Raw genomic sequence first — 19,110 nt, forward strand, 5'->3', positions numbered from 1 at the left:
GGCCACGACCGCCACGCCCCCTAAGGCCACGCCCTCCCGGAGCAGCGACCATGCTCATTGGCCCACAGGAGGCCAGCCTCTCCGCGACCTTAAGTATGAGGCACGCCCCCTCCAAAAGACGCATGCCTATTGGTCCACAAGGGGGCAGGGCTGCCCAGTGTTGCCCCGCCCATCTCCTTAACCCTTCATCTGCCCATTCCAGAGCAACTCCCTGCCCTGCCACTTAACCCTTTCAAAGGCATAAGCCTCCTGCTTCTTACACTCCCCGCCCCAGTCATCAATTCTTCCCAACCTCCTCTCCAACCTCGCCCTTCCTTTTCAGAGGTCAGTTAATAGAAAGCCTCAAGGCTCTCATGTACTTAGTTCCACAAGACCCAAAGACGGACTGCTTTTCTCATACCAGAGGCTAGACCCCAAGTATCCCAACTCTCATTCATCTGTTCCATGTTTCAAAACAGAGCGCCAAGGTGAGAGGATCCTTCGGGCCCAGGAAGCTTCCTTTATGCCAGAGCAGAAGAAAAAGGCCTGAAGTGGGACCCTGTCTCCTTCCATGTTGAGAAATGATACTCTTCTTTCTCTTACTCCATACTGATGTTCTTTTGCCTCATTAGAAGGGCCCCTGAAGGTTCCTGAGATAAGAATACATTTGAATTCAGGGACCTGGATATTTTCCTTTTGCCTTTGAACTCCCATTCTGAGATCAGGCTACAGTATTCCTTCTGACACTCACAGGCCTCTGTTCAAAGAGAGCACTCAGGGGAAGTGGGACAGAAAGTTTTCTGCCCAGAGTAGGGGAAATGAGCCCAACTCTTGTAAGGGAGCTCACCCCCATGACTCACAGCTCTCTCGAAACTCCCCACCCTGCCCCTGAGTCATTGGCCCCAGGCCCAGCCCAGGCCCAGCCCAATCAAGTGGCAGCAGAACCAGCATCCCAAACCCTTGTCTTAATTCATGAAATAAGCAGGATGGAAACCTCTGTAAGGATTGGACATCAAAGAAAATTTTTAGAGGGGCTGCTTTAGAGGTAGCCTACGAAAATAGAAAGCCCTGTCTCTCTTGCCCTCTGGACTTGCTGACAAGTCAGATAGTTTGAAAGTTAGGAGGCTTTTTCTCCCAGTTGTCCAGAGAAGCAGGAGACAAACACCAGAGCCCTAAGAGGAAAGGTCCATTCCTCTTCAGAGGTCACAACAGGCCCAAGTCCTCCTTTCTGCCTTGCCTACTTTGTGGACCCCCATGGGTATTGAAATGTCACTGGACAGTAAAATAAGGGTTGCCTCCCTCTGCTTTCTCTTTGTGCTCTAGACTTACGAGGGACAAGCAAGTAATAGTTCCCTTAGGCTTCTTTCTCTTCACCTCAAGCCAAGAGAATACCCTTCAAAAAGAACCCTGTTCCCCAGCAGTTAGCGTAATGGCTATGTTGCTGGACTCCCACGTAGTTGACCGCGGTTCGCATCCCAGACCCGGTGGCTTAAAACTCACGCCGGGCGCGTGTGCGTGCGTGCCCAAGATCCCGAGAGGAGAATGGAGGAGAAGGGATTGTGGCGTGACCATCCCCCGGGGGGTGATTTCTCGCTTTCTGTCTCTATGTCTCTCTCTGTCTGGCGAGCGCACGCACCCTATAGCAAAAACCTCTCCCCCCCAAAAAAGCAAAACAAACAACTACACCTTTTCTTTTTTACTGCCACTACCACAGATCCAGGCCTTAGTTACTTACAGATGTTAGGGAACAATAGTTCAGGGGAAAGGATAAAAGATATCCCAGGCCTAGGCCAGTTGATAAGGTGGTGGTTAAAGCAGCTAGATCCCATATGGCCCACTTGCAGCTGAAGTCCTGGATTAGCAGCTTGAGAAACACACTGGGTGTATGTGTATATGTGCCCAAAATCCTGAAAGGAGAGAAGGGATTGCCGCAAAGCATCCACTCTGGGGATGTTTTCTCACTCCCCAGTGCTCTCTCCCTCACCCCTGTCTCTCTCTGACAAATACATACATCCTATACCAAATCTGAAGGAAAAAAAGATGCTCCAGGCCTTAGTGTGCTCTGGAAAAGCAGCATGTACAATCAAGAGGCCTCACTGAGCTGCTCTAAACATTTACCCTGCTTAATTTTTTTATATAGTTATTACCGTTTGAGCCTCCTCCCAAATCACATACAGAATTTCTTTCTCCCCTAACTAGAAAGGAAGCTCCATGAGGACAGCAAGTTTGTCTGTCTTGTTCATGCTCATATCCCCAGAGTCAGCATCAGCACTTGGTACATGATAGTTGCTCAATAAACACTGGTTGAAGAAAACATCAGGTTCTGGGCTGAGTGAAGAGCCATTGAAAGACCTGGATCCTAACCCTTGCTCTTCTACTAAGACCTGGGAATTGTGTCTCTTTGTCTACAAATTTCCAAATCTGTAACATAGGAATAAACAATGACCATGAAGACCTCCACAACTCTGGCCTTATACTGCTATGATTCTAATGGCTGCTGTGCATACATATCCATTTCAGAGGATTGGCCCAAGCATCTGAATGCCATGGTGCTTGCACCAAAGCAGAAAGGCTACAGACTCCAACCTCAGCACAGCAAACTAATGCCCTTTCTTTTCATGCGTAACCCACTCACACAAAACAACCCAGTCCTGCAGAAGCTGGAGGGAGTAGAGTCTAGGCCCGCCCTCTCTGAGAGACTGTCTGGGAAGCAGTGTTGCCATAGCAATCAGCTCCTCCTCAAAAGGCTTCAGCCTGCCCTCCTTTACCCCACCCTACCCCACTGCTTTGTCTGGGCTCAGCACCCACCCCCTTCCTCAGCCAGTCTCTCAGCCACTGGGTGGTTGTGTGTGGAGGCTGGCTTGGGGCCCTTTTCAGCAACACTGTCACACTCATTCAGCTACTGTGTGGAAGCCAGGCCTTTCTCATCCTTTCCCAGTCATTCCAGGGGTAAAATGAACTTTGGCAAATACATCAAGGAACCAAAGGAGCCCCCAAGAGGACTAAGTCCCAGTCTCAGTTCTGACAGCTTCCAAGGCAGGAGTGTGGGGAGCCACTCCATCTTCCTCCATTAGTTGAGGCTGGAATCTCACATCCCTTCCTGGGTTCAGCTTTCAATAGTGGCCCACCTCTCAAAACATTGATCAAAGACCCCCCACTACTCCTTACCATGTCCCCCTTTCATAGAAGCCCAGAATTTTTGAGGGCCCAAGGATTCCCCACCCAAGGGAGGGACGATGATAGCAAGTGGTAATAAGTAGCTACTAGTCACTTTGGGGTCTGTTGGGAGAGGCTGCATTAGTGGTAGAGGTCTGAGCCTTGCTGCTGGTTACCAGGTCTCTGGTCATTGAGTACAAAGTCCCGGGCAGGGCATAGCTCCTAGACAGGCTAGGACCAGGCCAGGCCTCAGGGCGAGGAAGGAAGTGGGAAATGAGCACACCCAGAGTATAAGGGCAGGGCTAAGGGGGGAGGGGGAGACAGAGACCAAGGCAGGCTTCTGGGAGGAACAGGAACTAGTAGAGGGGACAGACAGGAACCTATGGGGGAAGGGTCTCTGGGGACACCAGGTAAGTGAGGAAACCCCAGACAGATTCAAAGTAGACTGAGGAGACAGTCACACAAGCCCTGATGACAAGCAGGGCCTGGTTCCTTTTTTGAATGTTCAAGCCAGAAGGTGGAGTTAGGAGCTGAGCAGCCAGGAGCACTACAGACTGGCTTCTCTCCACTAATTCCATCACCCTTACTCTTAGAACACAGAACACTAATGTCCTCCTGCAATCCTACAATGCTAGACTGTTATTTTTCTCTCCTCTCAGCTGGAGCCTACAACCTTTGCCTCACACAGCCTCATCCTCTCTTCCTTCACACAGCCCCTCTGACTCCCCTCACACTAGCCCACCAGCCCTTCTCCACCATAGTCTTCCTTCCCCCAGGACACCTCCAAATCCCCTCCCGCTCACAAATCGCTTGGGACTCTCAACATCAGTGACCTGTGCCCTCACACTACTCTCATCCCCAGAAAGCACCTCTGCCCTTCCCCCACTAGGGCCTCTAGAGAATGCACCCACACACACTGAGCCCTCATCGGGTCCCCCAACTGCCCGGAGCAGTCTCCAGGTTCTTTCCATCCATAACAGTGTCCCCTACCGCCTCATGTCTGTTCAAGCGCACCCAGTCCTTGTCCCTTCTTCCACGCTCCCCCTGCCCCACACCTGTAGTTCCGTGGGTCCCGTTGCACTTGAGAAGGCAGTGGACTGGGGCAGTTACACAGCAGCCTCGGCCTGCAAACCTCGCCCCTTCGGTCCGAGCTCCGCCCCCGCAGCTCCCAGGCTCTCTCTCTCCCTGGTCCCACCTCCCCCCACCGCTCGTCCTTTTCCTCGTTTCTTTAATTCCTCAAACTCCTCCCCTATAGATCAGACCCCGCCCCTCTATGGCCCCGCCCCTTCTCATATTTGCATTTCCCCAGGATCCTCAGCTTTTCCAGGACCCGCCCAGATCCCCGTTCCCTTTTGGTTACTCTGCCTGTCGCCTGGGCCCGCCTCCTTGGGTTCCAGCCTGGCAGAACCCGGGTGTGACCCCTTCCACCACAAGCCCCCTTCCCATTTCAGAGTCTCTCCTCACCCCCACCCTTTCTCCCGCTCCTCTCACCCGGGTGCTCGAGCTCCAGCCCGGATCCGCTGGCTCTGATTGGCGGCAGCGGCCCCAATGGATGACGAAGGAGCCAAAGTGATGGCTGCAGGTCGCCTGAGGTCCCACCCCGGCCACGTGCGGCTTCTGTGATGACAGGTCTAGAGGGGCGGGGCCTAAGCCCTGAGGCTGCGAACCTAAGCTGACCGGATCAGGGCGGGGGTGGGGATCCGGAGCCAGCCCGCAGGCCTGAGGCTTTCCCACTGGTGTGAGCTGCCTGTGGAACTTGAACCTCTTTGTAGGGACGTCTGGGTTAGCGCGTGCATTTGCTCTAATGGGGTAGGCCTGCGGAGCCTGCAAAGCAGTACATGGGGGGTCTATGAAAGTGGGGGAATCCAGGAATGGGGTTTCAGGTTTGTGTGGTTGAGCGTTTTCTGAAACCTACGCTTTGCGGGGTGGTCTGGGTTCTGGGATCGGTAGTAGGAGTCAGACCTGTAGTGGGGGTCAGCGAGGAGGTCTGTGAATTTTATGGGTTAACTCGCGTTTAGGAGGGCCTGAAATCCCTGGATAAAAGTAGGCCTTTGCCTCATACAGGTGTCCAATGAACTACAGTATGTGACGGCTACGTCTGTTCTGCAATGTACTTATCCTTTGAGTTCTCTGCAATCTCCTTAACAAGGGAGGACGACGCTTTCCAGACACCACTAGATGGCAGCACAGGACACTCGCAAAAGTGAGTCTGTACTGAGCGCCAAGCCGGTGTCTCTCTGAGGAGCGTATGGGGTGGGTCAGATCTGGTCAGAGTTCTCTAAAATTTCAGATTCTCAGATTCTTCAGGCTCTGTGGTTGTCTTTCTGTGTGAGATAAGGATCTTAGCATTGGTTACTCAATGCCAAGGTGTGCTAGGCACAAAACAAGAACGAAAAAAGCATTTTCTTTGCCCTCAAGAAACTTAATGTTTAAATAGTAATACGTATACCCGTATTTATAGCTCTGTATAATCCTACAGAGAGTAAAATAGGAAGTGTTTTGTATGGAAAAAAGACAGGGTTTGAAGTCATCTGGGTTGGTCTTAGAACTTTTAGTATTTACTGGCTGTATACATTACTCTTTTTTTTTTTTTTTTTTTTATGGTGGTGTGCTCTCCAGAAAGACAGAGAGAGACAGAAAGCGAGAGATCAACCCCTGGGGGGGGATGGCCACGCCACAATCCCATCTCCATTCTCTTCTTGAGATCTTGGGCATGCACACACATGCAATCTTCGTGAGTTTAAGCCACCAGGTACGGGACTCGAACCTTGGTGGACTGGACAGGAGTCCAGCAACATAGCCATTATGCCAACTGCTGGTCCCACCTTCTTCTTTTTTTTTTTTTTTTTTGAGAAGTTTTTCCTGTAAGGTGAGTGCGCTCCCCAGAAAGACAGAGAGACAGACAAAAAGTGAGAAATCACCCCCCAGGGGGCATGGCCACACCGCCATCCCTTCTCCATTCTCGGCATCTTGGGCACACACACACACCTGGCATGAGTTTAAGCGACCAGGTACAGGACTCGGACGGCGGTCGACTGCATGGGAGTCCAGCGACATAGCCACTATACCAACTGCTGGTCTCCCCACTTTTTTTTTTTTTTTAAACTTGCTAGATGGTCCAGCTAGCTGGACACAGAGAGAAAGTGAACACTTCCTGCCTCCCATTTGGCCATGCCACAATTCCTTCTGCTCTGTTCTCCCTTGGGATTTTGGGCACACACACAGGCCTGGCATGTTTTTCTTCTTTCTTTCTTTTTTTTCTTTTAGAGTTTTTTTTTTTTTGCCTTAAGGCCCTTGTTCTTACCAGAGAGAGACAGAGACAGTGAGAAGGAAAGTGAGAAGTCACCCTCCGGGATGCTGCAATCCCTTCTCCGTTCTCCTTCCCGAGTCTTGGGCACAAACACACACACACCTGGCATCTTTTTCAAACCACCAGGTCTGGGACTTGAATCATGGTCGACCATGTGGGAATTCAGCCATGTAACCGCTATGCCATCTACTGACCTTTTTTTTTTTTAAATAATTATTTAACTTTATTTATTCATTCATTCATTCATTTATTTTAGTTGGACCAGAGAGCGACAGGGTGAGATATAGAGAGGGAAAGTGAGAAAGAAAGCCGCCAGGACCGGGACTTGAACCACAATCGACCATGTGGGAGTCCAGCGCCCTTAACCACCACACCACCTGCCTTTTTCCTTTTTCAAAAAATTATTTAATTTTATTATTATTATTATTTGATGGGAGGGAGTGAGAAAGCAAGTCATCAGGTCTAGGACTCAAACCATGGTTGACCGTGTGGGAGTCCAGTCCCTCTACCACTGTGCCATCTGCTGGCCCACCTGGCATATTTTCTTTCTTTCTTTTCAGAGATATTTTTTCTATAGGGTGCTCACCAGAGAGACAGAAAGTGAGAAATCACCCTCCAGGGAAAACGGCCACACCACCTTCCCTTCTCCTCCATTCTTTTGGGATTTTGGGCACTCACACACACACACCTGGCATGAGTTTCAAGTTGCTGGGTCAGGGACTCAAACCACGTTTGACTACATGGGAGTCTAGCAACATAATAATCACATGATCTGCTGGTCCCATTTTTATTATTTTTCAGATTTTTGCTATAGAGCATGTACTGTTGCTGGAGAGAAAGTGAGGAGTCACCTCCCAGGATGGAATGGCTTTGCTGCAATCTCTTCTCTTCTATTTTCCTCTCAGGATTTTGGGTATGCACACACATCATCCAATATGGTTTTCAAGCTGCTAGGTCTGGGACTCAAACCACAGAGCTGGTCATGTGGAACCCAGTGACTTAACCACCATGCTACCTCTTGACCCAGTTCTCTTATGTTATGATCTAGAGCTTTATTTATTTAGGTATTTGAGAGATTTTTGTTATAGGGCATGTGCACTCACCAGAGAGAGTGAGACAGAGATACAGAAAGCAAGAAAACACCCCCCAAGGGGAATGGCCACGCCTCAATCCTTTCTCCTCTATACTCTTCTCGGGATTTTGGGCATGCACACACATGCACCCAGCATGGATTTGAAGCCACTGGGTCTGGACTCGAACTGTACTCAACTATATGGGAGTCCAATGATGTGACTATTACACCATCTGCTGGTCCTGTTTTTGTTATTTTTTAGATTTTTGCTATAGGGCACATGCTTTTGTTGGCAAGAGAGAGAGAGAGAGAGAGATAGAGAGAGATAGAGAGAGAGATGAGTCACTTCCCAGGCAGGGATGGCCTTGTTTAAATCCCTTCTTTTTCATTCTCCTCTCAGGATTTGGGCATGCATGCACATCACTCGGTATGGTTTTCAAGTGCTGGATCTGGGATTCAAACTGCAGAACTGGCCATGTGTAATCCCGTGACTTAACCACCACGCTACCTGCTGGCCCAGTTCTCTTCTTTTATGGTCTAGAGCTTTATAATTTTTCCTTTCGTAAGTAATTTTAATAGATTTTGTATATGGTATGAAGTAATGGTCAAGATCTTTTTTCCCTTATGACTAGCCAATTCAGCATCATTAGTGTAAACAATGTCACAGTACAATATTCAAAAGTTAATAACATTTTTCGGGGCCAGTAGGTGGCATGGTGGCTAAGGCACTGGACATTCCCACATGGCTGACCACGGTTCAAGTCCTGGACCTGGTGGCTTGCTTTCTCACTTTCCTTCTCTCTGTATGTCTGTCTTTCTCTGGTCAAATTAAAAATAAATGAATGAATAAATAAAATTAAATAAATAATTATTTTAAAAAAAGTTAATAACATTTTTAAAAGCTAAAAACAAGATCCTTACAAGAATACAGAATGAGTATGTGTCCAAGATTTATTTAATTAATTAATGAAGGAATAAGGAGGATGGCAAAGCATTGTTTAAAGAACATTTGAGGAAATTAGATATTATATTAAGTCTCCTCAGGTAAACAGAACCAATTGTGTGTGGTGTGTGTGTATGTGTGTGTGTATATATAAAATGGTCACCCTACAATCCCTCTCTTCCATCTTCCCTTTCTTTAGGGATTTTGGGCAGGCACACACATGCACCTGCTATGTTTGTTTTCTTTTTTTTTGGAGAGGTTTTTGCTATAGGGCGCGTGCGCTTGCCAGAAAGACAGAGAGAGACAGAGAGATAGCAAGTGAGAAATCACCCCCCAGGGGGGATGGCCACACTGCAATCCCTTCTCCTCCATTTTCCTCTCAGGATCTTGGGCATGCACACATGCACACACACACGCCTGGCGTGAGTTTAAACCACTGGGTCCGGGACTCAAAGTCAACCACGGTTAATTACACGGGAGTCCAGTGACATAGCTATTATACCATCTGCTGGTCCCAACATCTGGTGTGTTTCTAAAGCTACTGAATCTAGGACTTGAACTGTGTTGTCAGCCATGTGGGATCCGGCTGCCTTAACCACCAGGCCATGGAGCTGGCCCCAGATTGATCTTTTAAATAAAATATTGAGAGAAATTTTGTCCTTCCAGGTAGAATTTTTGGTTTGACAAGCAGTATACATATATTTGTTTAAAATATTTATCATTTATTTTTAAAATTTGGCCAGAGAGACAGAGAGAGAGAGAGAAAGGGAAAGTGAGAAAGCAAGCTGTCAGATCCAGGACTCAAACCACCATGCCATCTGCCAGCTCCAGAATATATGTTTTAAGGAATTTCTATGGTTTTAACTTCTTATATGCTAAGCTTGAGGTACCAGAATGATATTCAGTTAGGGAAATCTAGTAGGCTACTAGACATAAGGATCTGAAGCTGGAAAGAACTGGGAACTAAAGAGAGAGTTGGAACTCTGCTGATCTGTAGAGATAGCAACTATCTGAGAACAAAGTTTAGAGTTTGTGGAAGAAGGACAGAGGCTGAACATAGAAACAGGGCTTTACTTCCTACCTATCTTGGATTTTATTATTTTTAATTTTTGCTATAGGGTGTGTGCTCTCACTGAAGAGAGACAGAGAGAAAGAGAGAATGCACCCAGTGTGTTTTCCAAGCCACTGAGTCTGGAACTTGAACCACGCAGTTGGCCATGTGGGATCCAGCCACACTAACCCCCGTGCCACTGGTTGGCCCTCTATCTTGACTTATTTGAGAATAAAAATAATCTTGAGGAAGAGTAGGTTAAGAAAGAAGGGACCTAGGACCGACAGGTGGTTTGGTGCTTGGGGCACTGGAATTCCATGTGATTGATCATGGTTCGAGTCCTGAACCTGGCAACTTGCTTTCTTACTTTCCCTTTCTTTCTCTGGTCAAATTAAAATAATAATAATAATAACAAATAGAATTAAATAAATAAATAATTCTTAAAAAAAAAAAAAAAGAGGTACCAGCAGTTGGCATAATGGCTATGTAGTCGACCATAGTTCGAGTCCCAGACCCTGTGGCTTAAACTCATGCTGGGTGAGTGCATGTGTGTGCCCAAGATCCTGAGAGGAAAATGGAGAAGAAGGAATTGCGGCGTGGCCATCCCCCCTAGCGGGGTTATCTCTCACTTTCTGCCTCTCCATCTCTCTTTCTGGTGAGCGCATATGTGCCCTAGAGCAAAAACCTCTCCAAAAAAAAAAAAAAAAAAGAAAGAAAGAAAGAAAAGAAAGAAATAAGGGGTCCTAGATCTTGTGTGTATTTGTGTTTGGGGTTGGGCAGGCCTTGGTCCATGCCAGAAAGTTCTTTATGATGCCTTGACCATTGAGTTACTCTTCCCTTAGAGGTGGCCACCCCTATTCCAACTCACCTCAACCCTAGCAGCAGGATCTTTGTGTTTTGGCTCTTGGAATCAGTACCTGTTCTCTTGTTTCCAGTTGGAATTAACTGTCTCTAGGTTCATAAAGATGGATATTGAGGGGCTGGCAGGTGGTGTGGTGGTTGGAACACTGGACTTCCATATGGCTGATCATGGTTCAAGCCCCGGATCTGATAGCTTGCTTTCTCACTTTCCCTTTCTCTCTCTCTCTCGCTGGTCAAATTTTAAAAATAATAATAACAAATAAATACATACTTTTTTAAGAGCAATATTTTGCTATAGGGCACATGCACTTGCCAGAGAGCCAGAGAGAGATAGAGATACAGAAAGTGAGAAATCATCCCTCAGGGAAGATGGCCACATCACAATCCCTTCTTCATTGTCTTCTCAGGATTGTGGGCATTCATGCACACATGCCTGGCATTGAGTTTAAGCTATCCTCCAGGGAAGAAGACCATACCGCAATTCCTTTTCCTCCATTTTCCTTCTGGGATGTTGGGCACACACGCACATGCACCCAGCATGATTTTGAAGCCACTGGGTTTGGGACTCAAACCATGGTCCATGGTTAGTCATGTGGGATTCCAGTGATGGAATCTCTATGTCATCTGCTGGCCCCAAGAAAAAAACCTCTTAAGGAAGGCATTTATGTTTAGAGCTGGCTTTATTGACATTTAGGGGTAAAGTAGGGGTAGAAATGTATCTATACAAGGTTGGCCTTGTAGCACTGTGATTAATTGGGAGCCACATCTCACATTGTTGACTGCACTTTGAATCCTACGCCTTGGAAAACTTGCTGGGCCTGTTCAGGCCCACTCAAAATCCTGATGAGAAGAAAGAATAGAGAAGAAAGGATTGTGATGTTTCTCTTTATCTCTGGTGAGTATATGGACCCTCTGGCAATTAAAAAGTAGATAAATAAGGGGCCAGATGGTGGCGTGGTAGTTAAGGTACTGGATTTCCACATGGCCGACCATGGTTTGAATTCTGAACCCAGTGGCTTGAAACTCATGCCGGGCGTGTGTGTGTGCATGCCCAAAATCCCAGGAGGGGAATGGAGGGGAAGGTATTGCGGTGTGGCCATCTCTCCCAGGTCATTTTGTTTTTTAGCAAGATTTTTTTTTCTTTTTTTTGGAGAGGTTTTTGCTACAGGGTGCATACGCTCGCTAGAAAGATGGAGAGAGACAGACAGAAAGCGAGAAATCACTCCCCAGGGTAGATGACCACACTGCAATCCCTTCTCCATTCTCCTCTTGGGATCTTGGGCACGCACGCACATGTGCCTGGTGTGAATTTAAGACACTGGGTCCAGGACTCAAACCACGATCGACTACATGGGAATCCAGTGACATAGCCATTATGCTAACTGTTGGTCCCGAGCAAGATTTTTATTATAGAGCGTGTGTGCTTGCTGGAGAGACAGAAAGTAAGAAAGTGAGAAATCACCCCATGGGGTAGATGGCCACAGTCTCCAGTTTTTCTTTTCTTCTTTTTCTTTTTAAAAAGATAATGCTCATTACAGAGAAACAGAGAGGGAGGAAAAGCACCTTCTCCAGTTGTGGTCAGGACACAATTCTTTCTCTTACATTTTTCTATCCTGTTGGGATTTTGGGTACACACACATGCACCTGGCTGACAGGTCTGAGAGTTGAACTGTGCAGTACGCTACATGGCTATGCTCCATGGTCATGATTCCCTAGGGGGTGATTGCCACACTGCAATCCTCTCTCTTCCAGTCTTTTCTTGGGATTTTGGGCATGCACACACATGTGCCTGGCATGAGTTTCAAGCCAGTAGGTCTGGGAATCGAACTGTGGTTGACAACTTAGGAGTGCAGTCCCTTAACCACTATGCCGCCTGTTGGTCTCAGACAAGTTACTTTTTAATATATGAATATATATTTTTAAATTTTTGCCAGAGGGAGAATGCACTCCCCAGACACACACACACACACACACACACACACACACACACACACAGAAAGGAAGCACCTTCCAGTGGGTGTGGTCACATTATAATCCCCTCTCCTTCATTTCTCCATCCTGTTGGGATTTTGGACAGCCACACACATGGGCTCAGCATGTTCTCCAGGCTGGATTTGAACAGCAGTCAGTTATGTGGGATCTGGCTCCATTTAACCACTAGGTGGGGCCAGGTCAGGAAGGATAAACTTTTTATGGCCCTGGAACATGACTTAAAGAAAGTCATGACATTGGCAGAGGTTGTTTATTTCCTTACAATTGGGTTCTTACCCCCACTACCCTGCTCCTGACTGGAAACTCCCAAATACAGCAATAGGGTCAACCCTGGCTTTACCCTTTTGAAACTTTTGGATCCCCTTACATTATCTACTTTCTGTGATCTCTCTTTTCATTTCTAGGTCTCAGACAGAGTACTGGCTCTCAGCAACATGCTAGTTAAATCTGAGTGTGTTCTTTCAAATTCTGAAGCAGTCTTAAGTATAATGAAGACAGTTGGTCATGGAGGCTCTGGCTTTCAATCACTGAATTGCTCCTGAAGATACAGTTAACTTTGCTGATGGGTTTAACTGGTCCTGATCAAGAATCGGGAGAGCAGAGGATCTTATTGCCGCCTTCATCTGAACTCTCTCCCTCCCTCCCTTCCTTCCTTCTTTACTCCCTATCTCCCCTGTGAGAAATCACCCCCAGAAGGTTTAGCTTTACTACAGTCCTTTCTCTTGAGATTTTGGGCACACAATTTGGGATTCAAACGGCATAGTCAGCTCTGTGGGATCCAGCCATGCCACCAACTGGTACCCTCCTTTTTTCTTCTTCTTTCTTTAAAAATAAATAATTTATTTAATTTTGTTGATCATTATTGTTATTTTAAAATTTGCTACAGGGCATGCATGCACACTCACCAGAGAGAGACAGAGAGAGAGAGAGAGAGAGAGAGAGAGAGAAAGTGAGAAAGCAAGCTACCAGGTTCCAGACTCAAACTGTGGTTAGCCATATAGGAGTCCAGTGCTTTAACCACTGCTGACTGCTCTTTTTGTTTTTTCTTTTTAAAGTTTATTTCTTCTTTTTTTTTTTTGAGAGGTTTTCGCTATAGGGCGCGTGCACTTGCCAGACAGACAGAGAGAGACATAGAGACAAAAAGTGAGAAATCACCCCCCCAGGGGGGGATGGTCACACCGCAATCCCTTCTCCTCCATTCTCCTCTCGGGATCTTGAGCACGCACGCACACGCGCCTGGCGTGAGTTCTAAGCCACTGGGTCCGGGATGTGAACTGTGGTCGACTACGTGGGAATCCAGCGACATAGCCATTATGCTAACTGCTGGTTCCCTTTATTTTACTTCTTGAGAGAGAACACTTGACAGGATCTCCTCATGCTATGATCCCCTTCACCCAGCTTGCCAACTAGTCAGAGAAAGACAGAGAGAGAAAGTGAGAAGTCACTGCTGGGGGGATCACCATACTGCAATCCTTTCTCCTCCATTCTCTTCTTGGGATTTTGGGCATGCATGCACATGTGCCCAGTGTAATTTTCAAGCTGTCAGGTCCAGGGCTCAAACTGTGTTCCACCATGTGGGAATCTAGCGCCTTAAACACTATGCCACCTGCTGACCCGGCTAGTCAGAATCTTGGACAACTATGCCTGGAGTATTTCAGGTTGACCTGGGATCTGAACCTGGGGTTGGCCATGTGGCTTCCAGCACTGCAGATTAAGATATGACTGCCTGGGGACCAGCATGTGGTGTGGAGGTTGCATTGGCCATATTCCACATGTCCAGCTGGGCAGTTTGAGTCCTGGACCCAGCAGCCTGAAAATCACACTGGGAATGTATGCATGCGTGCCCAACATCTCAAGAGGAGAGTGTGCGAGAAGGTACTGTGGCATGGTCATCTCCCTCGGGGGTGACTTCTCAATCTCTCTTTTTTTTCTTTTTTTGGAGAGGTTTTTGCTATAGGGCACGTGCGCTCACCAGACAGACAGAGGGAGACAGAGAGACAGCAAGAAATCACCCCCCAGGGGGGATGGCCATACCGCAATCCCTTCTCCTCCATTCTTCTCTCGGGATCTTGGGCACGCACGTACACGCACCCGGCGTGAGTTTAAGCCACCAGGTCTGGGACTTGAACTGCGGTCAACTACGTGGGAGTCCAGCGACATAGCCATTATGCTAAGTGCTGGTCCCTCCTCAATCTCTCTTTCTCTGGTGAGAGCACGTACCCCATAGCAAACTAAAGACAACAAAACAAAACAAAACAAAACAATGCTACTGCCTGAGCCACCAAGGCTGAGTCTGAACTTTCCTTTTACATTGGAAAACTGGGATGTCTTGAAGCCTGTGTCATAGCCTTTAGACAGTGACTCTTGCTCTGCTTACCCACTTTCACTTCCTTGCATTTCTCCCTAGTGTTCACAACCTGAGTAATAACAAACATGAATTGGACTTCAGTATCAGGTTATTTAAATGCATTTCTCTTTAACCTCAAAACCATCTTATGAAATATATAATATTATTAATTCCTGGGAAATTGACATAATGAGACTCACCTAAGGTTATAGGAACTAGAGCTAGCATTCAAATACATATTTTTAAAAAGAATTATTTTATTTAACTTTATTTAGTTATTTATTTTAGATTAATTTGACCAGATAGGGACAGGGTGAGAGTGAGAGCAAGAGAGAGTGAGAAAGCAGGTTTGGGACTTGAACCACGGTTGGCCATGTGGGAGTCCAACGCCCTTAACCACCACACCACCTGCCAGCCACTCAAATACAGACTTCTAAGATAATCTCCCAGTGATCCTGCCTCTTGGTAATATTCAAACCCTTGTGTAATCCCCTTCCCTAAGTGTGACTTGCGTCTGATAAAGAGACACAATAAAAATGAGAGGATGTCATTTCTGTGATTAAATTAGAAAAGATTGTGACTTCTATCTTGTTAGCAGACTCTATTGCCTTCTCAGCTTGCATGCTTTGATGAAGCAAGCTGCCATGCTGGAGAAGGCCACATGACAAGGAACTGAGGCCAGCCAATAGCTAATAAAGAACTGAGGCTCTCAGTCCAACAGCCCAGGAAGAATCAAGTCCTGCCAACAATCACATAAATGAGCCTGGAAGTGGTTTCTTCTCCAGTCTGGCTGGCACTCGTAGCTTGTGAGAAACTTTAAACCAGAGAACACTGTTAAGCTATGCCCAGATTCCTGACCCCCAGAAACTGTGAGATAGTGTCGTTTAAGGTCAGTAAGTTTTGGAGTGATTTGTTACATGACATCAGGTGAATCCGATTCTCCAAAGTTCATGCTCTTCACAATTTTATTAGGTTGCTTACCACTACTCTGTATGGTTTCTAACTACAGAATGACTTCTCATCCCTCAGTGGATGACCTCTGCACACTCAGGAAAATTCTTGGTTTCATGAGTTGCTTTTTCCTGTCTCTAAACTCAGTCCACAATCCAAAAGTTCAACAAGTCCTTTTAGTTGTCTTGCGTTCCTGGTTTAGAACAGCTGGGGTGAATAGCTTGATATTCTAACCTCCTGCAGTCTAGGGAATGTTTATTGTCTTTGGGGTCAGTTATCTGTTGACTAGGCTACCTGAGTTGCCCTGTTCAAAATCTTTCTCAGGATATTGTTGCAAATTTGAATAAATACTAGAAAGATCAAGTCTTATTCTTTCTCTAAGTTCCCAGCTCTAACATTTGGAATGCTGTCCACCTGTAGCACTTATTCCAATGAGAGGAATCGTACAGTAGCTAGGTTTGCTTTTGTTTGGTTAGACCTTCGCTCTCTCTGGCTGGCAGAATATGGGGCTAAGAGTTTACAAACAGGAAAATCTGAGTTGGCCTAATGAGATCTTAGCCCATTGTGTAGTCGTGCTCAATCTGGCAGCACATGAAAATCATCTGGGGAAACTTAAAACAGCAACATAACCTGAGCTCTTCTCCAAATCCACTAACGTTAACTTAGGGTGGTGGTGGTAGCAGCAATGGATGGATGGGTTCAGCATATTATAGATCTTGCTTTCTGCTCTGACCTTTTCCCGTTTCATACATATGTGCATCATATAGAAGTTCTCTGCTTAAAATACCCCTCTCCATCACTCACTCTGTAAATATTTATGGACTGATTTATTTACTAGGCATTATTCCAGGCATTGGGGAAAAGGTCAAGCTAAAAACTGAGGTTATTAGACATTATACCTTTCTTAAAAGGATTATTTTTATTTAACTTTATTTTAATTTGACCAGAGAGAGAGTGACAGAGAAAGTGAGAAAAGAAGTCACCAGGCAGTACGCCACGTGGGAGTCCAGCGTCCTTAACCACCACGCCATCTGCCGGCCCCCAGACATTATACTTTATACCCTCAGTTTTGTTTTGTTTTGTTTTGTTTTGCTCTAGTTACTAATTACAACTTACTTTGCCATGTGATACAACTTTGTTAAATTATTACAGGCAAGTACTCTATCAGGTGTAAGGAACAGACTCTTTAAGGAAGTTCAATGCAAATTCTTCAAAAGAAATCTGTTCCCGGGTGGAAGCCCCGCTCATGTGGGAGGAGCAGAGAGCTTCGATTCCTGACTCACACAGGTGAGAGGAAGCCCCGCCCCTCCCGGTTTTAAGCTTTATTTAGTGGGCGGAGCTGCCTTCGGTCTCTCACAAAAAGAAAGCGGAAAAGGTCCCGCCTCCTACGAGCTCGTGAAGGGAGGTGGGGTCGGTGGACTAGGCGTGAGGTGATTGGCTGTGGGGCGGGGCGCCACGGTTGGCTCCGCCCAGGCGCTCGCTTGGATCCGGAGTGGAGTGACGGGAGGGAGTCCCCCCCGCCCCGGAAGTGGTTTCTTCTCCAGTCTGGCTGGCACTCGTAGCTTGTGAGAAACTTTAAACCAGAGAACACTGTTAAGCTATGCCCAGATTCCTGACCCCCAGAAACTGTGAGATAGTGTCGTTTAAGGTCAGTAAGTTTTGGAGTGATTTGTTACATGACATCAGGTGAATCCGATTCTCCAAAGTTCATGCTCTTCACAATTTTATTAGGTTGCTTACCACTACTCTGTATGGTTTCTAACTACAGAATGACTTCTCATCCCTCAGTGGATGACCTCTGCACACTCAGGAAAATTCTTGGTTTCATGAGTTGCTTTTTCCTGTCTCTAAACTCAGTCCACAATCCAAAAGTTCAACAAGTCCTTTTAGTTGTCTTGCGTTCCTGGTTTAGAACAGCTGGGGTGAATAGCTTGATATTCTAACCTCCTGCAGTCTAGGGAATGTTTATTGTCTTTGGGGTCAGTTATCTGTTGACTAGGCTACCTGAGTTGCCCTGTTCAAAATCTTTCTCAGGATATTGTTGCAAATTTGAATAAATACTAGAAAGATCAAGTCTTATTCTTTCTCTAAGTTCCCAGCTCTAACATTTGGAATGCTGTCCACCTGTAGCACTTATTCCAATGAGAGGAATCGTACAGTAGCTAGGTTTGCTTTTGTTTGGTTAGACCTTCGCTCTCTCTGGCTGGCAGAATATGGGGCTAAGAGTTTACAAACAGGAAAATCTGAGTTGGCCTAATGAGATCTTAGCCCATTGTGTAGTCGTGCTCAATCTGGCAGCACATGAAAATCATCTGGGGAAACTTAAAACAGCAACATAACCTGAGCTCTTCTCCAAATCCACTAACGTTAACTTAGGGTGGTGGTGGTAGCAGCAATGGATGGATGGGTTCAGCATATTATAGATCTTGCTTTCTGCTCTGACCTTTTCCCGTTTCATACATATGTGCATCATATAGAAGTTCTCTGCTTAAAATACCCCTCTCCATCACTCACTCTGTAAATATTTATGGACTGATTTATTTACTAGGCATTATTCCAGGCATTGGGGAAAAGGTCAAGCTAAAAACTGAGGTTATTAGACATTATACCTTTCTTATCAAGTTTGTGTTAGTTTTTTCTAAACATTTCGTAGAAAGATGGTTATTTTAATTTGACCAGAGAGAGAGTGACAGAGAAAGTGAGAAAAGAAGTCACCAGGCAGTACGCCACGTGGGAGTCCAGCGTCCTTAACCACCACGCCATCTGCCGGCCCCCAGACATTATACTTTATACCCTCAGTTTTGTTTTGTTTTGTTTTGTTTTGCTCTAGTTACTAATTACAACTTACTTTGCCATGTGATACAACTTTGTTAAATTATTACAGGCAAGTACTCTATCAGGTGTAAGGAACAGACTCTTTAAGGAAGTTCAATGCAAATTCTTCAAAAGAAATCTGTTCCCGGGTGGAAGCCCCGCTCATGTGGGAGGAGCAGAGAGCTTCGATTCCTGACTCACACAGGTGAGAGGAAGCCCCGCCCCTCCCGGTTTTAAGCTTTATTTAGTGGGCGGAGCTGCCTTCGGTCTCTCACAAAAAGAAAGCGGAAAAGGTCCCGCCTCCTACGAGCTCGTGAAGGGAGGTGGGGTCGGTGGACTAGGCGTGAGGTGATTGGCTGTGGGGCGGGGCGCCACGGTTGGCTCCGCCCAGGCGCTCGCTTGGATCCGGAGTGGAGTGACGGGAGGGAGTCCCCGCCGCTCCTGCTTCCCAGCGATGGCGCCGCGGTGCCGCGCCCAGTCTCCCGCCCGCCGCCCAGTTCTCCCCAGTATCCTGAGTTCTCTCAGACGGTGAGAATTGGGGCGGGTCCGAGGGAGCGGCGGGACGCTGCTTGCGACTGGGACCATGAGGAGCGGCCAGACCCGTGGGGCCGATATCGTGAGCCGCCGCGGCACC

At 46.8% G+C, this 19,110-nt stretch overlaps 2 protein-coding genes across 6 annotated transcripts in view; one reads left to right on the forward strand and one right to left on the reverse strand.

Annotated features, from left to right (window-relative positions):
• ATOSB (atos homolog B) overlaps positions 1–4,747 on the reverse strand; it is an 11,794-nt gene extending 7,047 nt beyond the window's left edge. Inside the window, exon 1 of one of the 2 annotated variants that reach the window (XM_027769828.1) lies at positions 4,627–4,747. The gene's annotated coding sequence lies outside the window, so the exon portion shown is untranslated. Of the gene's footprint in view, positions 1–4,190; positions 4,563–4,626 lie in introns of those variants that run through there. The other variant, XM_027769827.1, reaches the window with a different exon arrangement.
• Positions 4,629–19,110, forward strand: part of UNC13B (unc-13 homolog B) — a 237,681-nt gene continuing 223,199 nt past the window's right edge. For all 4 annotated transcript variants that reach the window (XM_027769818.1, XM_027769819.1, XM_027769820.1 and 1 more), the window contains exons 1-2: positions 4,629–4,764; positions 5,200–5,338. In XM_027769818.1, coding sequence (XP_027625619.1) covers positions 5,314–5,338 — 25 coding nt within the window. In that variant the 5' untranslated portion in view covers positions 4,629–4,764; positions 5,200–5,313. The remainder of the gene's footprint in view (positions 4,765–5,199; positions 5,339–19,110) is intronic.

This window comes from Tupaia chinensis, unplaced genomic scaffold (genome assembly GCF_000334495.1).
Source record: "Tupaia chinensis unplaced genomic scaffold, TupChi_1.0 Scaffold000093_1, whole genome shotgun sequence".
In the NCBI taxonomy this organism is placed as follows: Eukaryota; Metazoa; Chordata; class Mammalia; order Scandentia; family Tupaiidae; genus Tupaia; species Tupaia belangeri.